This window comes from Symsagittifera roscoffensis, chromosome 2 (genome assembly GCF_963678635.1).
Source record: "Symsagittifera roscoffensis chromosome 2, txSymRosc1.1, whole genome shotgun sequence".
NCBI lineage: Eukaryota > Metazoa > Xenacoelomorpha > Acoela > Convolutidae > Symsagittifera > Symsagittifera roscoffensis.
This window is the reverse complement of record NC_087063.1, coordinates 11,322,826-11,348,000: the sequence shown is the minus strand read 5'-3', so window position 1 is coordinate 11,348,000 and position 25,175 is coordinate 11,322,826. Positions and strand designations below refer to the sequence as shown.

At 39.9% G+C, this 25,175-nt stretch overlaps 1 protein-coding gene across 1 annotated transcript; it reads right to left on the bottom strand.

Moving 5' to 3' along the window:
- Positions 1-64: 64 nt before the first annotated feature.
- LOC134839688 (ankyrin repeat domain-containing protein 13C-like) lies at positions 65-23,517 on the bottom strand. Its single transcript, XM_063855309.1, has 7 exons — positions 23,503-23,517; positions 20,430-20,785; positions 9,994-10,167; positions 9,223-9,447; positions 8,358-8,481; positions 7,627-7,779; positions 65-547 (listed from the first exon to the last, which is right to left on the bottom strand). The coding sequence occupies exons 2-7, from the start codon at positions 20,579-20,581 to the stop codon at positions 65-67; spliced, it is 1,311 nt and encodes a 436-aa protein (XP_063711379.1). The 5' UTR covers positions 20,582-20,785; positions 23,503-23,517.
- Between the last annotated feature and the right edge of the window lie 1,658 nt (positions 23,518-25,175).

Here is a 25,175-nt window from a genome sequence, read left to right as displayed (position 1 = left end):
AAAATATAGTACACTTTTATACCATGAGAGTCACCTTGAAACTACTTAGTTACAGAGTTCAAGTTCAGTACCAGTCAAATTGATAACTTCTTCTTGCATCCTTCGGAATGACGAAGAAATTTTCATCTTGAGCGACATAAGCCGGGCATTCACGCGCATAATCTGTGATGCGAAGGTAGAATTTCGCTCCTGGCGCTACTGGGAGTTCCAGGAAAACTGGGAAACCTTCCGGTAATTTATCCGCATTTTTGTCATACTCCGCAAGCTCCGTAAAAATTTTCCTGATCATTGGCGCCTCGACATCTATAAGGGACAACAGCTCGGGAAAGTCGAGCGGGAAAGTCTTGGAGAAGGCTATTCGTCCTCTGAATTCTTTTTCGGACTCTTTAACTATCGGCTGTTCGACCGGTTGCTCGGGTAGTTGACCCGCCATGTACTCGTCGAAGTTGCCGTTGAAGTTGGAGAGATCGTTTATGTATGTCTTCCGCGTCTTCACAGATAGTCGCACATTTGACCACTTGTACCGGTCGGCAGGGTACCCTCCAATCTTAAAAAAGTTCCGTTTTCATTCATAATTATTTAGTTATATCCACGAGGGAAACGAACAGTATCAAGAATTACGCAAAAACTACTTTGTTAATTGATAAAAAAATTTATATCACAGGAAGCCTCTTACGCAGTTCAACAAAGTTTAAGAAGGGTTGAATCTCCAAAATTTTGCGCAAATTGTTTAAAATTTATTTTTAAACAGAGATTCTGGGTTTTATTTAGTAAAAATCACATTTATTGACTATCAAGTGAAATTTTTTTCTTTTATACTGGTTTTTGGAGATTTAACCCTTCTTAAACTTTGTTGGGCTGCGTAAGAGACTTCCTGTGAAATAAATTTTTTTATCAATTAACAAAGTAGTTTTTGCGTAATTCTTGATTAACTGAAAAAAGCCAAAATAACCCATTTTTGGGGTAAAATTTTTGTTGAGAACTTTGGAGAAAAAATGGCACCATATTAATTCTGGTGAAATTGTAAGCAACTTTTATTTTATTCACTTTTTGTCTAATCTTAACCCAATTTGAGAAAAACATGTTTGAAAATTCAAGTTTTGTTCGTTTTGTCCGGATAATTTAAATCAGCACTGTAGAACGATATATGATTGGCGCTTCTTGATAACATTAACCCAAGTTGAGAAAACTGTATCAAAGGGTAAAAGTTTTATTCCGCTGGAAATCTAAAAGTTAGATTCCACTTTCGAAGCTAAAAATTGTTCACATTTTGTCGCACCATTTCCACATTCGATTTTGGAGAAGGCTATTTACGTCACTTTTAGCAGATGAATTTCAGTTAAACTCAAAGAGTGCATATATACCTAAGTGCGTTCATAGATGAATCAATATGTAGGAATGCACATCTGTAGTTATTAGAGCACTTTTAGACTTTTCCTGAAAAAAAAAACATCAAGACCTATATAAGAGTCTTCACTATGTTCATTACTCTTAATAAATCAGTTCACCTTATAAAAAAATAGCTATTTCGAAAAACTCAAACCTCTCAACTTTAGGCCAGTTTTTAAAACGTGGCGCTTTTAAAACGTGGATGCTTACAAGCCTTTCCACAAATACAAATCTAGACCTGCTTTTTTTAGGTTCACCTCTGCAGTTGATATCTAATGCAAAATTGCTGTCAGTTACGGTGCCCTTAAGCAGTTTTAAGTCAAAACGTTTTTTTAAGGTAAACAGAATTTTTGACACGATTTATACGTCCCAAAATGAGTGAAACTTTAATTTACGACATCAAAAAGAGCAGTTTTCATCTAAATCAATTTCCTTGTTGTCCAAAAAAGACATTGCCGACAACATTTGACATTAAATAAGCGACAAATATATCTCTTCAAAACTTTGTTTTATGTAAGCTTCGGAATGATTGGCTCAAACAAATACATAATTGAATAAAAAAACAGGACTCAAAAGAGGATTCTTTTTTGTTTGTTCCGAAAACCTAGTACAACTTTTTTATGAAGAAATCCAACACCACGTTAGTTCAGTGGTTCAGTACCAATCGAAGTGATAAATTCTTTTTGCTTTAAGCGGAATCTTGAAAAAAAGTTTATTTCTCGTCACAAAATCTGGCATTTCACGCGAGAACTCTTTAATGCGCAGGTAAAACTTTGCAGTAGGTGCAACTGGAAGCTCAACAAAAACTGGAAATCCGTCCGGAACATTTCCTGGCTGCTGCTCGTACTCGGCTAGTTCGCTTGCGACTTTCTGCATAATCGGCGATTCGACGTTTAGAAGATTGATTAGTTTCGCAAACTCAAGCGGAAATGTTTTTGTAAACGCTACTCGTCCGTGAAGTTCTGTTTCGGATTGTTTCCGCTTCGGTTTTTCAACCGGCTCGTCGGGAAGTACACCCATCATGTAATTCTCGAAATTTCCTTCAAAGTTCGAGATGTCATTCTCGTAAGTCTTTCGTTTTGTTATAGTGAGTCGTAAGTTCGACCAACTGTAGCAATCAGCACTGTAATTCCCCACCTAAAAAGATGATCACTTATAATTTTTTTAGAATTGGAAATTCATAATTCAGGTGACTAAATTTTTCATAATTTAAAATTGGAGCCACTTTTTCACATATTATTGTATATTTTTACCATCAGGCTGGGGTATGTCTGTGATATGAACAAATATGTATTTCATTGCCAGCTATTAGGTGGGATACTACAGTGAAATTGCTACATTGTTGAACATCCAAATCTCTCACTTTAATTGAGCTTTCGAGGTTTTTTCTGATGGTTGAACTTTAATGGCACGATAGTCCATTTTACGAAACACCATTGAAAAAAAAAATTGATGAATCTGAAAAAATAATTTTAAGGTTTGAGTTAAAAAACTCAAAGGTACCGAGCAAAAATTAAGCCTGATTAATTTTTAAATTCTTTTCATTTGATAATAAACCAAAGTCAAACTCTCTAGATATTTGGTCAATGAATTTGTTTAATAGGTATTGAAAAAAAAGTTACTTGCGATGCAAGGCTTCTTAGCGAAAATGAACAGGTCATAAAGCAGGCACATACTCATTAAACAATCAAAATCAAGACGAGAAAAACATACGTACGAAAAAAAAAATTATTTATTTCTTTTGTGTAAGTTTGTTTTTTTATTATCAATTCTGATTGCTGAATGTTTGTAAACCCATAAAGATCTATCATTGTCCGTCCAATCAAAAATCAAATTTTAACCCGGGCCAAACAGAGCTTCGCACCACTTGGGATACAACAGAAACAAAAAAAAACGGAAATCAAAAAAATTGAAAAACCTTGAAAAAAAATTAGGCCTAGAAAAAATATCTCGCAAAAAGATCATTGTAGGTAAGCATGCCAAGAAATAGATTTGAATAGTAAAATTGCAACAGAAAAAAACTTTTGAAGAGAAAAAAAAGCCGACAACCTTTGAGCAAATACCAGTTAAACCAAAAAAATTTTGATTTCAATAAAAATTTTTAAACAAATTTAGTCCTTCCTGAAACTGCAATAGTCAATACATGCAATTACAATTAAACTTGCTTGCAGCACAAAGAAAACTACGTGATTGTGCACCTGAGCTAAAAAAAATTTGAGCAAAAAAACAAAAGAACGACCATTCAATTTTTACCGGAAAAAGTTCAATTTCCTACATACTGAAAAAAACAAGGTCTAGCCGACCAAAATGCCGACCATTCAAATTGTATCGGAAAAAACTTCAATGTACTGAAAATAACAAGATTCAGCCGGGACTTGCACCCCGGATCTCAGGGCGCAGAGACGATGTCGTAACCTCCAGGCCAAGTAGGAAAGAACCTGGATGTCGTTATGGTTCAATATTGAAGCAAAAAAAATGATTACGGTAAATAAGTTTAGTTCCCGGTTACAAGACAATTGCTTTGGCAAGTGTTAGAAGACTGCTCTATTGCAAGAATGTTCTGAAGGTCTCTTACCGTTTATAGATGTTGTTCAATATAAAAGACAAGGCTGAATTGTTCGAAAAAAAATAAAAAGAAAAGTTCTTTCTGAAAATTACCTGCTCCTCCACACGCTATCTAAGCTACAAAGTGAAACCCTCGTAACTTCATGAAAAATATTCACAGGTAAAAATATATCTTCAAACATCAGCTTAAGATATAGATATTTTTCAGATAGTGTTAAATTATGCCAAAAATGGGTTGTTAAAATGTCGAAATTAGTCTGTTGAAATAACCACCGAGAGCAAAAATATTCCGCCAATTTTTCAAACGTTGGAACAACAAAACTGTTCGCATTAGGGTGAAACTTTGAATGTTTTGACTGTCTCTTAAGGTCTATGAAGTAGTCTTGGCTCTGAAAAATTTTACGCGTAACTTAAAAAAGAATCAAATTTTTTGAATTTTTCTAAGCCACACGCTATGTCAAATACAAACTGATATGTTTTTGATTTTACAAAGTAATTAACTGACTAAGTAGTATGCCTAAGTTCATCTTGAAACAATATTCATGACGTTTCAATCTCCGCTATTGCGTTAGCAGCACGGAATATATCGCGCGATAATTATCCCAAGTGGCCATTCATTGAACCCCTATTACTTAGAAAAATGATCTCAAGTGAAACAACCACACCGAGCACAATTTTTCATTCTTTCCACAAAGGTCGGAAAAAACCCAATTAAAAAAGTCAAAATTCATGGAATGAATTGTCTACTGGTATCATTTTTAAACAAACAACGAAACTGATGCATGAAGCTCTTGAATCCAGTTTGTTCGGGGCTGGATAAACAAAATTGCTGCGAGTAAAATGACATATACTAACATTCAGAGACTTTGGTTTGAGATATATCTTCGCTGACAAAATTGAAATTCAGTTTCAACAGTTAAGATGGTTTGCTGCACGGCCTAATTCTTTCATGCACAACTATACGCTGCACGGCCTAATTCTTGCACAACTATACGCACCCTTTCTCATTTGATAGTTTTTTCAATGAAGGTTCGTAACCATTTTTTTTAAGGGAAAATTTATCTTCCCAACCTAACAATTGACTATTGATAAGGTTTGTTTTCAAAACAACCATAAAAGTCCCTGACGAATGACAATAACAAACATTTTTATTGCTGGATTGAAACCAAATCATATTCACGAAAATCAAATTTATCATTGCATTTTCAAAAAAGGTGTCCTCGAAGCGGCTGAAAGTAGCCAAATTAGTTGATAGAAGGTGTAAAAGAAAATTATTTTCAAAATTTTCCCAAAAAATTGTTCTTCAAGCTTCCCAATTGAAAAAGATTGAAAAAACGATGCAATATATCCGCTAAAAAATTTTGATTTTTCGTATCTGGATTAGTTTTCTAAAAAATTGTTTCCACAGATGTGTTGTTGCCCAGCCAGCAAAATGGAAATTTTTTGCAGCCAATTGTAATAATAGCCAATTTTTTGTATCTACAACAGGTTTTAACTGTTTGATATGATATCAAATAGAATGGAAGGAAAATTTTTTACCCAAAACCTGTTACAATGTTTAAGTTTAAAGAATGATTTATTGGGGTTTAAAATTAAAATGCAGAATACTTTTTGTCTTATTTAGAAGTTGTTCACGTTTTTCGTGACTTTGACACTTCTTGCCGTTTGATAGTAGATTTTCCCTCTCTTTTTTTTTAAAAAAAAAGAGTAAATCTTAAAAGTGTCAAAGTAGATTTTCCCTCTCTTTTTTTTCAAAATTAAAAAAAAAAAGAGTAAATCTTAAAAATCAAGCAAGCTTTCAATCTCAAAACGTCAAATTTGGACTTGAACAATTTTTAAAACTTTTCTGGAAAACAAACACAAACAAACAAAAAATCATCACGACAAATATAAGAGTGTAAACAACGTTCACCGACTCTTCAAAAGAAAACATAGCCAACAGATAGCTGGAAAAGAGTAGAAAAAAAAGTACGGAAATTAAAAAGAATAACCAACTCGCTTTTTGAAAAAACTTCAACTTTACAATTTCAAAGCGAAAAGTTTGTGGTTTTATAGTCTTTGGAATTTCAGGAACAATTCAAGGTTGACTCTTTTTTGCTAAAATTATTACAAAATTGCAATACTGGATCAATATCTAACATTTTTATTCCACTCAAAAATTTAAAAATTAAATTCCTTTTTCGAAAATAGAAGTCGACCAAGTTTTTCAAAAACCTGCATTTTCGTAATTGAAGAGTTTAACTTGCCTCTACCTTTCCGCAGATGAAATCAAAATGGGCTCAAATAGTGCATTTATACTTAGAAGCATTCAATAATGCATTATTATATTAAGTGTTATAAGACTTTTCTTAGAAAAATTGAAAGAAAAAAATATCACGACCAATATAAGAGTCTGAACTACGTTCATCGACTCTTAAATTGCAGCTATTACATTTTTTACTGATTCAAATTTTTAAGTAAAGCGAAGAAAAAAAGCTGCTAAAGATAATTTAACAAATTTAAAAAGTGGCGATCAATTACAATCAAAGCAATTAATAATTTGCTGAAGTTTCAATGAACTCAAAGTCCAAAAACATTATCAACCATCTTAAACGAATTTTTGAATTAAAGTTTCAAAAAATCCACCACTTCTTTCAATTTCAAGAGTCTTTACCGAATAACACATTTTTCGTACGTTGGTTTCAATTAGAAATAATTGAGCCGATAGATTTTTTTTCGCTGATAATTTTGAGAACCTTAAGTTTTGAAAAAATGGTCTCATTTATCTGTGTGAAGCAAATGCATTTGAATTGCACTCAGTGAAAAAATTAAAAGACAAAACCGCAAAACGCAGTGAACAACAATTTTTGATTTGTTCTGGAAAAATTCTATACCAATATAGTTTGTTCACAAAATTAAGGGTTCTCGTTAGCTATAAATTTTTTTGATTCATATTATAGGCACCCTTCAGAAAGACTTACCACCCTTTTAACGGTTAAGAAAAAGTCAGTTTTGAACGCCTAGGCATTTTTACCCTCATTGTTCCGACCATGAGGAAATTCGTCCTCATAAAGACAATAAGTTATCTTTTAAGTAGCGAAAAATTTAGTCTTACTCCTGTTAAACAATTTTTTTGAGCTTCATTTAGCAAGCTTGCGGCAATAAAAAGTTTCTTAAAAATATTCAAAAAATTTTAAGCAAAACTAAATTTACGTAAGAATTAATTTAGTAAAACTTACGAAAACTTACTAAGTAAAAACTTAAGCCCTATCTGATCGTATAGTTCTCTCATGACATCGCGCTTAAAGAAATGACGGTGCATTTGAGCAATCTCCCCCCTAGATAGACCAAGTGAACAATCTAGCCCTTAATTTATATAGCAAATTCAATTGTAAGGTCTGCATGTACTATGCTCAAATCAGATTGGCTGAAAAATATTACAATTAACCAGTGAACGATCTTCTACCTAATTTGATTGAGGGTGAGATTGTTCAGTTGGTCTAAAACGGCACCATTTGATAAAATAAAAAATGAATTTTTTAGTTTTTTTTACTGAAGTCTATTATTCTGTGTACTTCCACAGCAAATGGCGATCACAGGTCAAAATGGAAAGGGTTATAACGTTTGGGCAAGGGCTTTGGAAAATCAAAAGTACAAAAAACGTAAATTGAATTTTTCCAAAATATATCTCACCACTTTCTCCTTCTGTTTTCCTTTTTTGTTCTCTGGCTTGAACTGGATGCTTTTCCAGTCTAATTCGGCAGACAATTCGCCCTTCTTCATAATTGCCTCCACCTCCTTCTTCAGCCACTTTTCAGTGGGTGCCCCGTGCTTCTCAAAGGACGCCTTTTAACCAGCGTCACTCATTTTCCAGTTTTAAAAACACTCTCTGTTTAGATTCAATCAAAGCCAACTCCCACCACAGGTTGAGCCCCCCTCCCCCTCCTTGACCAAATTAAGCCCCCCAACCAACCCACCGAAAAAAAATTTGTGACGTGCATCGTTGATTTTACAAGGCTGTAGATAAACCCCAAATCTGCTCTGTATTTGGTAATTATACCTTTCAAGCCAATTTTCAAATTAATCGGGTATAGATTATGTAATTTTAATTAATTTAAAAAAAAACAGGTGGAAGGGGGCGGTAGAAGAGTAAAAAGTAGCTTGTTCAATCCAAAACACCACTTTTGAAACAGTTTTTGCCATAGTTTCGTGAGACATGCTTTAGCGAAAGGATTGGTTGTTTTTATGTCAGAAGTGTATTTACTTCTTAATTTTCCGTTTTGATAAAAATCAGTTAAAATTGATTTCCAAAAACATATTCAAAGTGCTTTCGAAAATGACCTCTATAAAGTATAACCAAACTCAGTTTTTCTTCTCATATTAAACCCGAAGTTAGATTGGATAAAACTGGAGATGATCTCTGCCTTCGTTAGGTACATGTAGAGGTTCTTGACCCTGTCGATCACCACCATCTTGTCATCAAACACTTCTGGGTTGTAGAGGATGGAGGTGTGTCCGTTGACCTTGGGAATTTTCACGCCCAGCACTCTACATGGAAAAAAGATTAAGTTAATAAAATACATGCGCTCATATAAAAAAAATATACCAGCTGGTATCATTTTTTACTGGTCGTCAAATGATTCCTTTCCACAACGCCCAAAAAAGATTTTGTTTGTTTTATAATATGATAAGAAAACTTCGAAAAAAAATTAAAAAACAATCGCGACTTTAGTCACAACTTTTTTTTGATGAAAGAACCCGAAACATCAAAAATTTCCACAAAAGTTACCTACATTTTTACAACAAATTCGGACTAGAAAAAAAACGTTATGTGTTAACTTTCATGCAGGGTCTGAGCTTAGAGTCTTTCGATCATAAAATTAATGATGTGACGATTAGAGACATGACATTGCAACCTCTTATCAAATTCAATTCGGTCGCGGTAGTCTATAATCATAGGTTACGTAGCAAAAAGTAGACAAGTCGTAAAGTAGACACGTCATAAAGAAGACACACTTAGCAAACCTAGGAAATAAATAATTAACAATTATTTAATTCCTATGTCATTTAGTAGTAGACAACCTTTGTTTCATATCATATCGATCATAAAGTTGACAAATACTATATTAATCAGAATTTGCTTTCTGCACTCGATTCTGATTGGTTAATATAGTATTTGTCTACTTTTTGATCGGTTTGATATGCAACAAAGGTTGTCTGCTTTTTGACCGCACTCCATAATCACAACACCACAATCTCGGCCAGAGCACTGCACCAAAAATGTCGTACCTGTACCGTGTGTCTATCCTGACACACTGTCCGTACTTGTAGATGATAGTGGTATCGTGAGGCAGCAGCTTGGACACCAGAGGAACCCACGTCTTCACGTTCCAATTGAAGGTGCTGTAGAAGTCGTTCGTGCGGTAGATCATCCTCGCCAGCAGGTCGAATGAGATACTCGCTATCTTCGATCCAAACTCTAATTGGTGCATGAACATCTCTCTCACATACACCCTATACGCAGAAGAAAAAGCTTTTGCTTTGATATAAACCACGGGCGGACGGATTTTTGGCAGAATCGCAAAAAATTTAGGGGACTTTTTTGTGTTATGAATTTCTCCAAGTGTTTCAAACATACCAGTTTCTCAAAAATAACCTAAGCAATAATTTTTTTCAGAAAATTTAAGTTTTAATGAAATAACTGCGAACTGGAAAAAATATTATAAGTTTTAAGCGCATAGCATAGAATGTTTTGAATCACAAAAATTTACATTGAGAACGGCAAAAAAAGTCAAAAAAAACCAATCAAAGTTTTCTTAACTTTTACCAAAAAATAATTTTTACGCTCGATTTAGTTATAACGCTGCAAAATGGAATATTTTTTTTTGAATCCAAAGCGCGGCCAAAAGTGCCTTAATAGGATACCACATTTGACTCCTGTGAGCATTCTTTGAGGTAGTCAAAAAGGCGGATGAACAATCTAATCCATAGTTCCTTCCCATCCCTTTAGGTAGGAGGTCGGAACAACTAATTCTAATGAAGGTGAGTTTGTTTTCTCACTTGTCTTTGTAGTTGATGGCCTCATCCAGAAGAGAGAGGTTGCGTTCGAAGAAGGAGGAGTGAACTTTGTCGAAGAACAGGGCCAAGTACTCTTTGCGTCGCATTCTGAATGCCAAATGGACAGGAGTAGTTTCATGCACATCCAACGCCTCCACAAACTGATTCAGACGAACGCTGTTCATGTAAAACACACAATGGTTACATAATAATCCATATGAAAACTAAAAATTAGGTTGCCATTTTTTAACGTTCCGTTTTTCTTAATTTTACTGCAACTGCTCCGGATCGAGGTCCGCGACTTAAGTAAAGACTGACGGCGCAACTTACGAATAGACTGACGGCGCGACTTAAGAAAAGACTTAAGCGGCGCGAATTCAGATAAGACTGACGGCGCGACTTACGAAAAGACTGGCGGCGCAACTTACGAAAAGACTGGCGGCGCAACTTACGAAAAGACTGACGGCGCAACTTAAGTAAAGACTGACGGCGCAACTTACGAAAAGACTGGCGGCGCAACTTACGAAAAGACTGACGGCGCAACTTACGAAAAGACTGACGGCGCAACTTACGAAAAGACTGACGGCGCAACTTACGAAAAGACTGGCGGCGCAACTTACGAAAAGACTGACGGCGCAACTTACGAAAAGACTGACGGCCCAACTTACGAAAAGACTGACGGCGCAACTTACGAAAAGACTGGCGGCGCAACTTACGAAAAGACTGACGGCGCGACTTAAGTAAAGACTGACGGCGCAACTTACGAAATGACTGACGGCGCAACTTACGAAAAGACTGGCGGCGCGATTTAAGTAAAGACTGACGGCGCAATTTAAGAAAAGACTTCAGGGACGCGGCTTAAGAAAAGACTTAAGCGGCGCAAGTCAAGAAAACACTGACGGCGCGACTTAAGAAAAGAATTGAAGGCGCGACTTACGAAAAGACCGACGCCGCGACTTAAGAAAAGAATTAAGAGGCGCAACTTACGAAAAATTCAGTCTCAAAACGGTATGCAGCGCGACTTGCAAAGTTTTTTCTTAAGTCGCTGACCTCAACCCGGGTGGCACATTTCGGCGCGACTTAAGTAAAGACTGACGGCGCAACTTACGAATAGACTGACGACGCAACTTACGAAAAGACTGGCGGCGCAACTTACGAAAAGACTGACGGCGCGACTTAAGAAAAGACTGACAGCGCAACTTACGAAAAGACTGGCGGCGCAACTTACGAAAAGACTGGCGGCGCAACTTACGAAAAGACTGACGGCGCGACTTAAGTAAAGACTGACGGCGCAACTTACGAATAGACTGACGACGCAACTTAAGAAAAGACTGACAGCGCAACTTACGAAAAGACTGGCGGCGCAACTTACGAAAAGACTGGCGGCGCAACTTACGAAAAGACTGACGGCGCGACTTAAGTAAAGACTGACGGCGCAACTTACGAATAGACTGACGACGCAACTTACGAAAAGACTGGCGGCGCAACTTACGAAAAGACTGGCGGCGCAACTTACGAAAAGACTGACGGCGCGACTTAAGTAAAGACTGACGGCGGAACTTACGAAAAGACTGACGGCGCAACTTACGAAAAGACTGGCGGCGCAACTTACGAAAAGACTGACGGCGCGACTTAAGTAAAGACTGACAGCGCAACTTACGAAAAGACTGGCGGCGCAACTTACGAAAAGACTGACGGCGCGACTTAAGTAAAGACTGACGGCGCAACTTACGAATAGACTGGCGGCGCAATTTACGAAAAGACTGACGGCGCGACTTAAGTAAAGACTGACGGCGCAACTTACGAATAGACTGACGACGCAACTTACGAAAAGACTGGCGGCGCAACTTACGAAAAGACTGACGGCGCGACTTAAGTAAAGACTGACGGCGCAACTTACGAAAAGACTGACGGCGCAACTTACGAAAAGACTGGCGGCGCAACTTACGAAAAAACTGACGGCGCGATTTAAGAAAAGACTTAAGCGGCGCGAATTCAGATAAGACTGACGGCGCGACTTACGAAAAGACTGGCGGCGCAATTTAAGAAAAGACTTCAGGGACGCGGCTTAAGAAAAGACTTAAGCGGCGCAAGTCAAGAAAACACTGACGGCGCGACTTACGAAAAGACTGGCGGCGCAACTTACGAAAAGACTGACGGCGCGACTTAAGTAAAGACTGACAGCGCAACTTACGATAAGACTGGCGGCGCAACTTACGAAAAGACTGACGGCGCGACTTAAGTAAAGACTGAGGACGCAACCTACGAAAAGACTGGCGGCGCAATTTACGAAAAGACTGACGGCGCGACTTAAGTAAAGACTGACGGCGCAACTTACGAATAGACTGACGACGCAACTTACGAAAAGACTGGCGGCGCAACTTACGAAAAGACTGACGGCGCGACTTAAGTAAAGACTGACGGCGCAACTTACGAAAAGACTGACGGCGCAACTTACGAAAAGACTGGCGGCGCAACTTACGAAAAAACTGACGGCGCGATTTAAGAAAAGACTTAAGCGGCGCGAATTCAGATAAGACTGACGGCGCGACTTACGAAAAGACTGGCGGCGCAATTTAAGAAAAGACTTCAGGGACGCGGCTTAAGAAAAGACTTAAGCGGCGCAAGTCAAGAAAACACTGACGGCGCGACTTAAGAAAAGAATTGAAGGCGCGACTTACGAAAAGACCGACGCCGCGACTTAAGAAAAGAATTAAGAGGCGCAACTTACGAAAAATTCAGTCTCAAAACGGTATGCAGCGCGACTTGCAAAGTTTTTTCATAAGTCGCTGACCTCAACCCGGGTGGCACATTTCGGCGCGACTTAAGTAAAGACTGACGGCGCAACTTACGAATAGACTGACGACGCAACTTACGAAAAGACTGGCGGCGCAACTTACGAAAAGACTGACGGCGCGACTTAAGAAAAGACTGACAGCGCAACTTACGAAAAGACTGGCGGCGCAACTTACGAAAAGACTGACGGCGCGACTTAAGTAAAGACTGACAGCGCAACTTACGAAAAGACTGGCGGCGCAACTTACGAAAAGACTGACGGCGCGACTTACGAAAAGACTGACGGCGCAACTTACGAAAAGACTGGCGGCGCAACTTACGAAAAGACTGACGGCGCGACTTAAGTAAAGACTGACAGCGCAACTTACGAAAAGACTGGCGGCGCAACTTACGAAAAGACTGACGGCGCGACTTAAGTAAAGACTGACGGCGCAACTTACGAATAGACTGACGACGCAACCTACGAAAAGACTGGCGGCGCAATTTACGAAAAGACTGACGGCGCGACTTAAGTAAAGACTGACGGCGCAACTTACGAATAGACTGACGACGCAACTTACGAAAAGACTGGCGGCGCAACTTACGAAAAGACTGACGGCGCGACTTAAGTAAAGACTGACGGCGCAACTTACGAAAAGACTGACGGCGCAACTTACGAAAAGACTGGCGGCGCAACTTACGAAAAAACTGACGGCGCGATTTAAGAAAAGACTTAAGCGGCGCGAATTCAGATAAGACTGACGGCGCGACTTACGAAAAGACTGGCGGCGCAATTTAAGAAAAGACTTCAGGGACGCGGCTTAAGAAAAGACTTAAGCGGCGCAAGTCAAGAAAACACTGACGGCGCGACTTAAGAAAAGAATTGAAGGCGCGACTTACGAAAAGACCGACGCCGCGACTTAAGAAAAGAATTAAGAGGCGCAACTTACGAAAAATTCAGTCTCAAAACGGTATGCAGCGCGACTTGCAAAGTTTTTTCTTAAGTCGCTGACCTCAACCCGGGTGGCACATTTCGGCGCGACTTAAGTAAAGACTGACGGCGCAACTTACGAATAGACTGACGACGCAACTTACGAAAAGACTGGCGGCGCAACTTACGAAAAGACTGACGGCGCGACTTAAGAAAAGACTGACAGCGCAACTTACGAAAAGACTGGCGGCGCAACTTACGAAAAGACTGGCGGCGCAACTTACGAAAAGACTGACGGCGCGACTTAAGTAAAGACTGACGGCGCAACTTACGAATAGACTGACGACGCAACTTACGAAAAGACTGGCGGCGCAACTTACGAAAAGACTGACGGCGCGACTTAAGTAAAGACTGACAGCGCAACTTACGAAAAGACTGGGGGCGCAACTTACGAAAAGACTGGCGGCGCAACTTACAAAAAGACTGACGGCGCGACTTAAGTAAAGACTGACGGCGCAACTTACGAAAAGACTGGCGGCGCAACTTACGAAAAGACTGACGGCGCGACTTAAGTAAAGACTGACGGCGGAACTTACGAAAAGACTGACGGCGCAACTTACGAAAAGACTGGCGGCGCAACTTACGAAAAGACTGACGGCGCGACTTAAGTAAAGACTGACAGCGCAACTTACGAAAAGACTGGCGGCGCAACTTACGAAAAGACTGACGGCGCGACTTAAGTAAAGACTGACGGCGCAACTTACGAATAGACTGACGACGCAACCTACGAAAAGACTGGCGGCGCAATTTACGAAAAGACTGACGGCGCGACTTAAGTAAAGACTGACGGCGCAACTTACGAATAGACTGACGACGCAACTTACGAAAAGACTGGCGGCGCAACTTACGAAAAGACTGACGGCGCGACTTAAGTAAAGACTGACGGCGCAACTTACGAAAAGACTGACGGCGCAACTTACGAAAAGACTGGCGGCGCAACTTACGAAAAAACTGACGGCGCGATTTAAGTAAAGACTGACGGCGCAATTTAAGAAAAGACTTAAGCGACGCGACTTAAGAAAAGACTTAAGCGGCGCAAGTCAAGAAAACACTGACGGCGCGACTTAAGAAAAGAATTGAAGGCGCGACTTACGAAAAGACCGACGCCGCGACTTAAGAAAAGAATTAAGAGGCGCAACTTACGAAAAATTCAGTCTCAAAACGGTATGCAGGGCAAAGTTTTTTCTTAAGTCGCTGACCTCAACCCGGGTGGCACATTTCGGCGCGACTTAAGTAAAGACTGACGGCGCAACTTACGAATAGACTGACGACGCAACTTACGAAAAGACTGGCGGCGCAACTTACGAAAAGACTGACGGCGCGACTTAAGAAAAGACTGACAGCGCAACTTACGAAAAGACTGGCGGCGCAACTTACGAAAAGACTGGCGGCGCAACTTACGAAAAGACTGACGACGCAACTTACGAAAAGACTGGCGGCGCAACTTACGAAAAGACTGACGGCGCGACTTAAGTAAAGACTGACAGCGCAACTTACGAAAAGACTGGGGGCGCAACTTACGAAAAGACTGACGGCGCGACTTAAGAAAAGACTGACAGCGCAACTTACGAAAAGACTGGCGGCGCAACTTAAGTAAAGACTGACGGCGCAACTTACGAATAGACTGACGACGCAACTTACGAAAAGACTGGCGGCGCAACTTACGAAAAGACTGACGGCGCGACTTAAGTAAAGACTGACAGCGCAACTTACGAAAAGACTGGGGGCGCAACTTACGAAAAGACTGGCGGCGCAACTTACGAAAAGACTGACGGCGCGACTTAAGTAAAGACTGACGGCGCAACTTACGAAAAGACTGACGGCGCAACTTACGAAAAGACTGGCGGCGCAACTTACGAAAAGACTGACGGCGCGACTTAAGTAAAGACTGACGGCGGAACTTACGAAAAGACTGACGGCGCAACTTACGAAAAGACTGGCGGCGCAACTTACGAAAAGACTGACGGCGCGACTTAAGTAAAGACTGACAGCGCAACTTACGAAAAGACTGGCGGCGCAACTTACGAAAAGACTGACGGCGCGACTTAAGTAAAGACTGACGGCGCAACTTACGAATAGACTGACGACGCAACTTACGAAAAGACTGGCGGCGCAACTTACGAAAAGACTGACGGCGCGACTTAAGTAAAGACTGACGGCGCAACTTACGAATAGACTGACGACGCAACTTACGAAAAGACTGGCGGCGCAACTTACGAAAAGACTGACGGCGCGACTTAAGTAAAGACTGACGGCGCAACTTACGAAAAGACTGACGGCGCAACTTACGAAAAGACTGGCGGCGCAACTTACGAAAAAACTGACGGCGCGATTTAAGTAAAGACTGACGGCGCAATTTAAGAAAAGACTTAAGCGACGCGACTTAAGAAAAGACTTAAGCGGCGCAAGTCAAGAAAACACTGACGGCGCGACTTAAGAAAAGAATTGACGGCGCGACTTACGAAAAGACCGACGCTGCGACTTAAGAAAAGAATTAAGCGGCGCAACTTACGAAAAATTCAGTCTCAAAACGGAATGCAGCGCAACTTGCAAAGTTTTTTCTTAAGTCGCGGACCTCAACCCGGGTGGCACATTTCGGCGCGACTTAAGTAAAGACTGACGGCGCAACTTACGAAAAGACTGACGGCGCAACTTACGAAAAGACTGGCGGCGCAACTTACGAAAAGACTGACGGCGCGACTTAAGTGAAGACTGACTGCGCAACTTAAGAAAAGACTTAAGCGGCGCGACTTAGGAAAAGACTTAAGCGGCGCAACTTACGAAAAGACTGACGGCGCGACTTGAGTAAAGACTGACGGCGCAACTTACAAAAAGACTGACGGCGCGACTTAAGTAAAGACTGACAGCGCAACTTACGAAAAGACTGGCGGCGCAACTTACTAAAAGACTGGCGGCGCAACTTACGAAAAGACTGACGGCGCGACTTAAGTAAAGACTGACGGCGCAATTTACGAAAAGACTGACGGCGCAACTTACGAGAAGACTGACGGCGCAACTTATGAAAAAAATTAAGCGGCTCAACTTACGAAAAAACTGACGGCGTGACTTAAGTGACGACTGACGGCACGACCTAAGAAAAGAATTGACGTCGAGACTTAAGAAAACACTGACGGCGCGACTGAAGAAAGCACTGACGGCGCGACTTAAGAAAACAATTGACGTCGAGACTTAAGAAAAGACTGACGGCGCGACTGAAGAAAAGACTGACGGCGCGACTTAAGTGAAGATTGACTGCGCAACTTAAGAAAAGACTTAAGCGGCGCGACTTAAGAAAAGACTTAAGCTGCGCGACTTAAGAAAAGACTTAAGCGGCGCAACTTACGAAAAGACTGACGGCGCAACTTACGAAAAGACTGACGGCGCAACTTATGAAAACAATTAAGCGGCTCAACTTACAAAAAAACTGACGGCGTGACTTAAGTAAAGACTGACGGCGCGACTTAAGTAAAGACTGACGGCGCAACTTATGAAAAAAGTTAAGCGGCTCAACTTACGAAAAAACTGATGGTGGACTTAAGTAAAGACTGACGGCGCGACTCAAGAAAAGAATTGACGTCGAGACTTAAGAAAACACTGACGGCGCAACTCAAGAAAACACTGACGGCGCGACTTAAGAAAAGAATTGACGTCGAGACTTAAGAAAAGACTGACGGCGCGACTCAAGAAAACACTGACGACGCGACTTAAGAAAAGAATTGACGTCGAGACTTAAGAAAAGACTGACGGCGCGACTGAAGAAGAGACTTAAGCGACGCGACTTAAGAAAAGACTTAAGCGGCGCAACTCAAGAAAACACTGACGGCGCGACTTAAGAAAAGAATTGACGCCGAGACTTAAGAAAAGACTGACGGCGCGTCTAAAGAAAATATTTAAGCGGCGCAACTTACGAAAAATTCAGTCTCAAAATGGAATGCAGCGCAACTTGCAAAGTTTTTTCTTAAGTCGCGGACCTCAACCCGGGTGGCACATTTCGGCGCGACTTAAGTAAAGACTGACGGCGCAACTTACGAAAAGACTGACGGCGCAACTTACGAAAAGACTGGCGGCGCAACTTACGAAAAGACTGACGGCGCGACTTAAGTGAAGACTGACTGCGCAACTTAAGAAAAGACTTAAGCGGCGCGACTTAGGAAAAGACTTAAGCGGCGCAACTTACGAAAAGACTGACGGCGCGACTTGAGTAAAGACTGACGGCGCAACTTACAAAAAGACTGACGGCGCGACTTAAGTAAAGACTGACAGCGCAACTTACGAAAAGACTGGCGGCGCAACTTACTAAAAGACTGGCGGCGCAACTTACGAAAAGACTGACGGCGCGACTTAAGTAAAGACTGACGGCGCAATTTACGAAAAGACTGACGGCGCAACTTACGAGAAGACTGACGGCGCAACTTATGAAAAAAATTAAGCGGCTCAACTTACGAAAAAACTGACGGCGTGACTTAAGTGACGACTGACGGCACGACCTAAGAAAAGAATTGACGTCGAGACTTAAGAAAACACTGACGGCGCGACTCAAGAAAGCACTGACGGCGCGACTTAAGAAAACAATTGACGTCGAGACTTAAGAAAAGACTGACGGCGCGACTGAAGAAAAGACTGACGGCGCGACTTAAGTGAAGACTGACTGCGCAACTTAAGAAAAGACTTAAGCGGCGCGACTTAAGAAAAGACTTAAGCGGCGCAACTTACGAAAAGACTGACGGCGCAACTTACGAAAAGACTGACGGCGCAACTTATGAAAACAATTAAGCGGCTCAACTTACAAAAAAACTGACGGCGTGACTTAAGTAAAGACTGACGGCGCGACTTAAGTAAAGACTGACGGCGCAACTTATGAAAAAAGTTAAGCGGCTCAACTTACGAAAAAACTGATGGTGGACTTAAGAAAACACTGACGGCGCAACTCAAGAAAACACTGACGGCGCGACTTAAGAAAAGAATTGACGTCGAGACTTAAGAAAAGACTGACGGCGCGACTCAAGAAAACACTGACGACGCGACTTAAGAAAAGAATTGACGTCGAGACTTAAGAAAAGACTGACGGCGCGACTGAAGAAGAGACTTAAGCGACGCGACTTAAGAAAAGACTTAAGCGGCGCGACTCAAGAAAACACTGACGGCGCGACTTAAGAAAAGAATTGACGCCGAGACTTAAGAAAAGACTGACGGCGCGTCTAAAGAAAATATTTAAGCGGCGCGACTTAAGAAAAGACTTAAGCGGCGCGACTTAAGAAAAGACTGACGGCGCGACTTACGAAAAGACCGACGCCGCGACTTAAGAAAAGAATTAAGCGGCGCAACTTACGAAAAATTCAGTCTCAAAACGGTATGCAGCGCGACTTGCAAAGTCTTTTCTTAAGTCGCGGACCTCAACCCGGGTGGCACATTGGGGATGGTCGACTTTTTTTACGCCGACTTGATTTTCCGAGCTCTCCCAAAACATTATAAGGTATTTTTATATTGTTTTGCGATAGCTAGGAAAATCAATTTTGTCGACGTAAAAAAAGTTCAATCAAATGGTGTGCTAAAAAAATTTGACTAAAACGTTAGTGTGATGACGGCGCAACGCAAGAAAACACTGACGGCGCGACTTAAGAAAAGAATTGACGTCGAGACTTAAGAAAAGACTGACGGCGCGATTCAATAGCAAATTCAACTGTACTTTTAACAATAACACGAGCAAAAGTGAATAAGGAAGATATTTTTCGCAATATCTTCCGCGATATTAAGGCTAAATTGAATTGCAGCAAAATGGTACTAATTTGGCTCTTTGAAAACCCGTTGAGCATCCGCCGTTCAACACTAAATTGGAAGCTTTCAACTGTTCCCGGGATCTTGAAAACTTGGCTCTTTTTCCTCCCCCCGGCTCTTTTTCCTCTCCCCCCCCCCCCCCCACATGAGCATCAATTTTATGGTCTAACGAGTAGTTTTACAAGGTTAATTATGAAGACCAAATATGTTTGTCATGGCCTAGTTTATTTGCATGTCAATTTCCATGACAATCGGACAATGCAAACAGTAATTTTAATTATAAAAAATAGCGGCTCTTTTCCAGTTCCCCCCCCCCCCTTTCAAATTCAATTTTGAAAAGCTTAATTAACGTTGTCATAATGCAATGAAATTTGGCGTGGTGAACGAATCGACAATTGTGAACAGATTTGTTCTTCATACTTTACAGCGTAACATCTCGCATTTAGCCGTAATAACACGTAAAACAAAAATAAAACTCGGTATTTTGAAAGGGGGGGGGACTGGAAAAGAGCCAAAATTGCAGGTGGGGGGAAAAGGAAAAAGATCCCCCCACCTGCAATTTTTTTTTACTGATAAAGCTACTGTTCACATTGTCCGATTGTTATGAAAATTGACATGCGGACTAATTAACAAGTGCCAAACATATTTGATCTTTATAATAAACCTTGTAAAACCACTCGTTACACCATAAAAGTGATGGTCGTGTGAGGTGGAGGAAAAGGAAAAAGAGCCAAAAACTTACTCTAACGAACTATAAAGCGATCAGTAAGATTTAGATGTTTTTCAACGCTGCCCAAAAAAAACAAGTTTTGAATTTTTTTAAATTACTCCAAAGTATCTTACTAAAAGCTCCTTTTTTATCAACCATCACTTGGCACCAAGCTAAAATCAATCTTACATGTCTTTTTTCCATACTTCTTTCAGCTTCGTTAAATTGTTGTCAAACACATCCCTCGTCAGTTCGTACTTATCCGCCCCGTCCGGAATCCCAATTGCCACAGCTGTCTCAGTATCGGTCCCACTCAGAATCGAACCTATGTCCGGTGACATTACAGTGGATTCTCTGGCAGACGGAGCATTGGACCGACTGCTATGTTTTCTCTTCTTCTTCCGATGACCGGTTTTGTAGGTATCGTCACAACTGACTTCGATCACTGGTTCTCCACCCTCTGTTTTTATTTGGTTAATGGTCGCATTTTCATTCTCGACTGGTTTTATAATGTCATCTCTCAGTAAAACAGACGATCGTCGCTCCTGAAATGCCTCAAAGAAACTCTTCGCCAGAGCGTCTCTGGTCGGATTTTGGCCCATAATTGCTGACTTTGTTAGACTGGTAAATGAACAAGCTTCTCTGACTTTCTTCGTATCTTAGTTTCAAATGGGTCACGATATTTTTAGAGCAGCTGATTTCATGTCTGCACAGTTGACTTTTGACTGCAGACTGAAATAAAGTTTTCCGGCAGATATGGAGTCAAATAGCAAATTCAACTGTACTTTTAAGAATACCACGAGCAAAAGTGAATAAAGAAGATATTTTTCGCACTATTTTTTTGCAATATTTTTCTGTCGGGGAGGTGGACGCCCTGGCGACCCAAAGGGTCCCCCCTTTGTACTGTAGCATAAGCCCCAGTACCTTATGGTATGATTCTTGTGGGTTCTATTATTGGAATGGAGTATACTTCTTACTGGAAAAGAGAAATTGTTTAAGAGAAATTTACTCACATTATCTGGATTGGGATTGTTGAACATCTTTGCATAGAAAAAGAAAGATTTTAACAATCACTGAACTATGTAAAGTAAACTAAACAACCCCACCCAATTAAAAGTTTTACAATCTGCCATCAAATTTTTCAATCTTTTTGGAAATTAAATATCCTCCAGGATAATATAAAACTAACAAGGAGAGCACCTGAGTACACCAAGTACTTATTAGAAGCAAGGTATAGCAAAGGGGAGGAGATGTAGGGGCGTTACAGTACTATTTCGAGATTTTTGGCTGACGGACCCTTAACTTTTTCTACTAGCGCCTTTGGCGCCAAAATTTTCTAGTTTTGAGGGCGAAGTGCGCGCCAAAAAACGCAATTTTCTGGCCAAAATTTTTTTAATCAAAAAGTGCCCAAAAACGTCCAAAAGAACATTGGGCCAAAACAGGCTTTTTGTAGTGTTTTAATAGAACTCAAAAATCAATTTAGTCAACCTAAAAAAGAATGTCAACTTTTGAAATTTCGCCCCCTCCCCCCCTGTTTTTTTAAACTTTTTTTCCTATAAATTATAAATTTTTTGTAAAAATTATCCCCCACACGCCCCTTAAAACACAAAGTGATCTATTTCGCTCCTAGTAACAAATCAACGGCAAGTAGCCTGCTTCAACCAATTTGAAACGATTTCTAAGACGGATTAAATCTCCGCTTACTCGTTAATAGTGCAAAATAGTACTTATTAGAAGCAAGGTATAGCAAAGGGGAGGAGATGTAGGGGCGTTACAGTACTATTTCGAGATTTTTGGCTGACGGACCCTTAACTTTTTCTACTAGCGCCTTTGGCGCCAAAATTTTCTAGTTTTGAGGGCGAAGTGCGCGCCAAAAAACGCAATTTTCTGGCCAAAATTTTTTTAATCAAAAAGTGCCCAAAAACGTCCAAAAGAACATTGGGCCAAAACAGGCTTTTTGTAGTGTTTTAATAGAACTCAAAAATCAATTTAGTCAACCTAAAAAAGAATGTCAACTTTTGAAATTTCGCCCCCTCCCCCCCTGTTTTTTTAAACTTTTTTTCCTATAAATTATAAATTTTTTGTAAAAATTATCCCCCACACGCCCCTTAAAACACAAAGTGATCTATTTCGCTCCTAGTAACAAATCAACGGCAAGTAGCCTGCTTCAACCAATTTGAAACGATTTCTAAGACGGATTAAATCTCCGCTTACTCGTTAATAGTGCAAAATGTATCGCGTGTTAATTGTCCCAAATTGGCAAAAATGGCAATCTTTAAGCCCCGATAACTTTACAAAAAATGATCACAGGTAAGATATCTTTTCAAATTTAAGCTTAAAACATCAATACCTTTTGAATGAAATGAAAAAATTTTGTCTAAAATGGCTAGTTAAAAAGTCAAAATTTGTCTGAAGAAAAAAAAAACACAGCCCGAGCACAAATATTCCTTTACTTCCATTACGAAAGTCGGAACAATAAATGGAAAATGAAAAAAATGAATCTCGCCTTTGTACCTCTAGGGAGCTGAACAAAACATAGCCTAGAAGAACGATACGTTTTGTAATTTAAGTCCTCCAAATTATCAAATTCAGCTATATAAACTATAAATTCTACAAACGGTTAAAAAGAAAAAAAACGGATGATCAAACGCCAGAGAATAAAAACAAAAAAGTTACTGTTCGAGTTCAAGTCACTCTATTCAAGTCATTTTTGGCTTATGTTATGACTCTGCTTTTGCTATAATTGGTCGCAAAAAACTCGGGCAGGAAAAACTAAACTGAAGCGCCAATGACCTATTTCAGAAAAACCTTGCACGCATGAGCAAATTTTTGGACATTTTTGATGTCCCACGGTTGCCTAAAAAGTAAAATTCAAATGCAAAAAGTGCTTTTTAGGTGTTTTTTTGGCGCGCGCTCTCCGCTCAAAATTAAGATATATTGGCGCCAAAGGTGTATTTAGGGTCAGACAGCCAAAAATCGTCGTTTCAAAATAGTACAAAGAGGGGAACTTTTGGGGGTCGGCAGGGTGTCAAATCCCTGAGAAGAAGAGAACGTCCGACCCCGTCCCCCCTAAACCCGCTGTTGTTTCGCATACTTTCTTCAATATGTTGCTTCGTGTTGTTCTCAGCATGCAAAATTTTTCTGATATAGGTCATTTACTCATTTAATTAAACTTGTCTTTTAACTTTTTGCTTCTAAGTGTAGCGATAGCAGAGTCATAACAGCAGCCAAAAAAGCAACCTGTTATAAAAAACGTTCTCACCTTTATTCCTCTGTGTTTAAATTGATATAGAATGAGTTGAATTAGAACAATGATTTCTGCTCTGTTACAATTATAAAGTTGAAATTTGTCGTTGTTGTATTTGAGATTCTTGCGTTGAGTCCGATGTTCCATTTTATGCTTCTAGGCTGTTGCTGAAATTAAAATCCCAATTTTTGTATCTGAACATATCTTTGTCGTATTTTAATAACAGAAGGTTTATTTCTGGCTTCAGCTAACTATAGGTTTTGTGGCGATTGATAACAAAATTCAAAACCAAAAGTTTCAAGAAAAACTCATAACAATCAAAACATTTCATTTTTTTCATGGTACAAATGTTGAAGGGCTGCACGAAACTTTCCAACGAAATGTACGGAACGTCGTTCGAATCACGACTGTACGGGCTCCATTATATTATAATATTCATTCTGTTCTGATTAATGTTTGTGGCACCTCATTTTTTTTCTTCAAAAAGAATATAAAAATAAAACACCCAGAGAGCAGTTTTGGAGAGCAGTTGTTATTGATACGGTGAAAACAAATTAGATTTTTGTTTGTGATTTGAATCACATATTGTTATGCTTTGATACGCAGGGGGTCGAATCCCTGAAAAGGAAGCGTCCGCCCTCCCCCGCCCCCTTCCCCCCACCAAAAAACAATCCGCCCCTACATTGCGTAATATTAAAAAAAGCTAAATCTTATGAAATGTCTTTATTCTGTGAATTATAAATCATGTGAGCTCCAGCAAAATTTTGGGTTTTAAACAGATGCTGTTTGAAAGGGCCGTTGTTTGAGTATACAGATAGATATTTGCGTCTAAAAAACAAAAAAAAAGAAATTCAAAACACATTTACTCGAAATACCAAGTGAAAAATGAGACTACATTTAGAATGAAGAAAAAAAATAAATGCAATTCCAGAGCACCGAAATCACGCACAGCCCAATCTAGTGTGCAATGGCTTGATCTGAGCACTGATCGCCCGTAAAAGATAAGCACTCCTACCTCGAAGTGTAATAGTTCAGACCTTACACTGTGAAAGTACACTGTTTGGTACCACGAGAAAGTTCTGGACGCAAAAAAAACGGCCTTGAGTCGCAAAAAAGAGCTTCGCTCAGCGGACTATGGTTAAATAGGCTGGATAATTTTTCACAGATTTTGCGCGAATCGAAGAAACCCCAATTTTTATTATTATTACTATTATTAATATTATGATTTCCATGATTATTATAGTTACTATTTTTTATCATTATTTCACTGACTGCCGCATAATTTTTTTGTTTCCAGGGTTTTCGGCTAATTGCTTCATCGAATTTTTTGCACCTCTTTTCTTTGCCGTCGCCTTTTTGCAATAGTTGGATGTTAAGTTAACTTAGTCTCTGATTTGTCCGTGTACTGGTTTTCCTGTGTGCTCAGTTTACTGGCCCCACATTTTCGTTTGAAACTGGGTTTTATTGATCATTATATAAAAACAACCCAATTAAACTTCGGTTACTTTAGCAAAGCTGGAAATTTAAGGAAAAACAATTGAGAATTTCATTACGCAGTCCGGTACAGTTCTTAAAGATTTTTTTTTGAGGTTATCGTGCTGGTAAAGGGCTGCACGAAACTTCAAAATTTGGTTTTTTGCTCGAAATTTGACCGAAAATCAAATTTTTGAAATTGGTTTTTTTTCAAC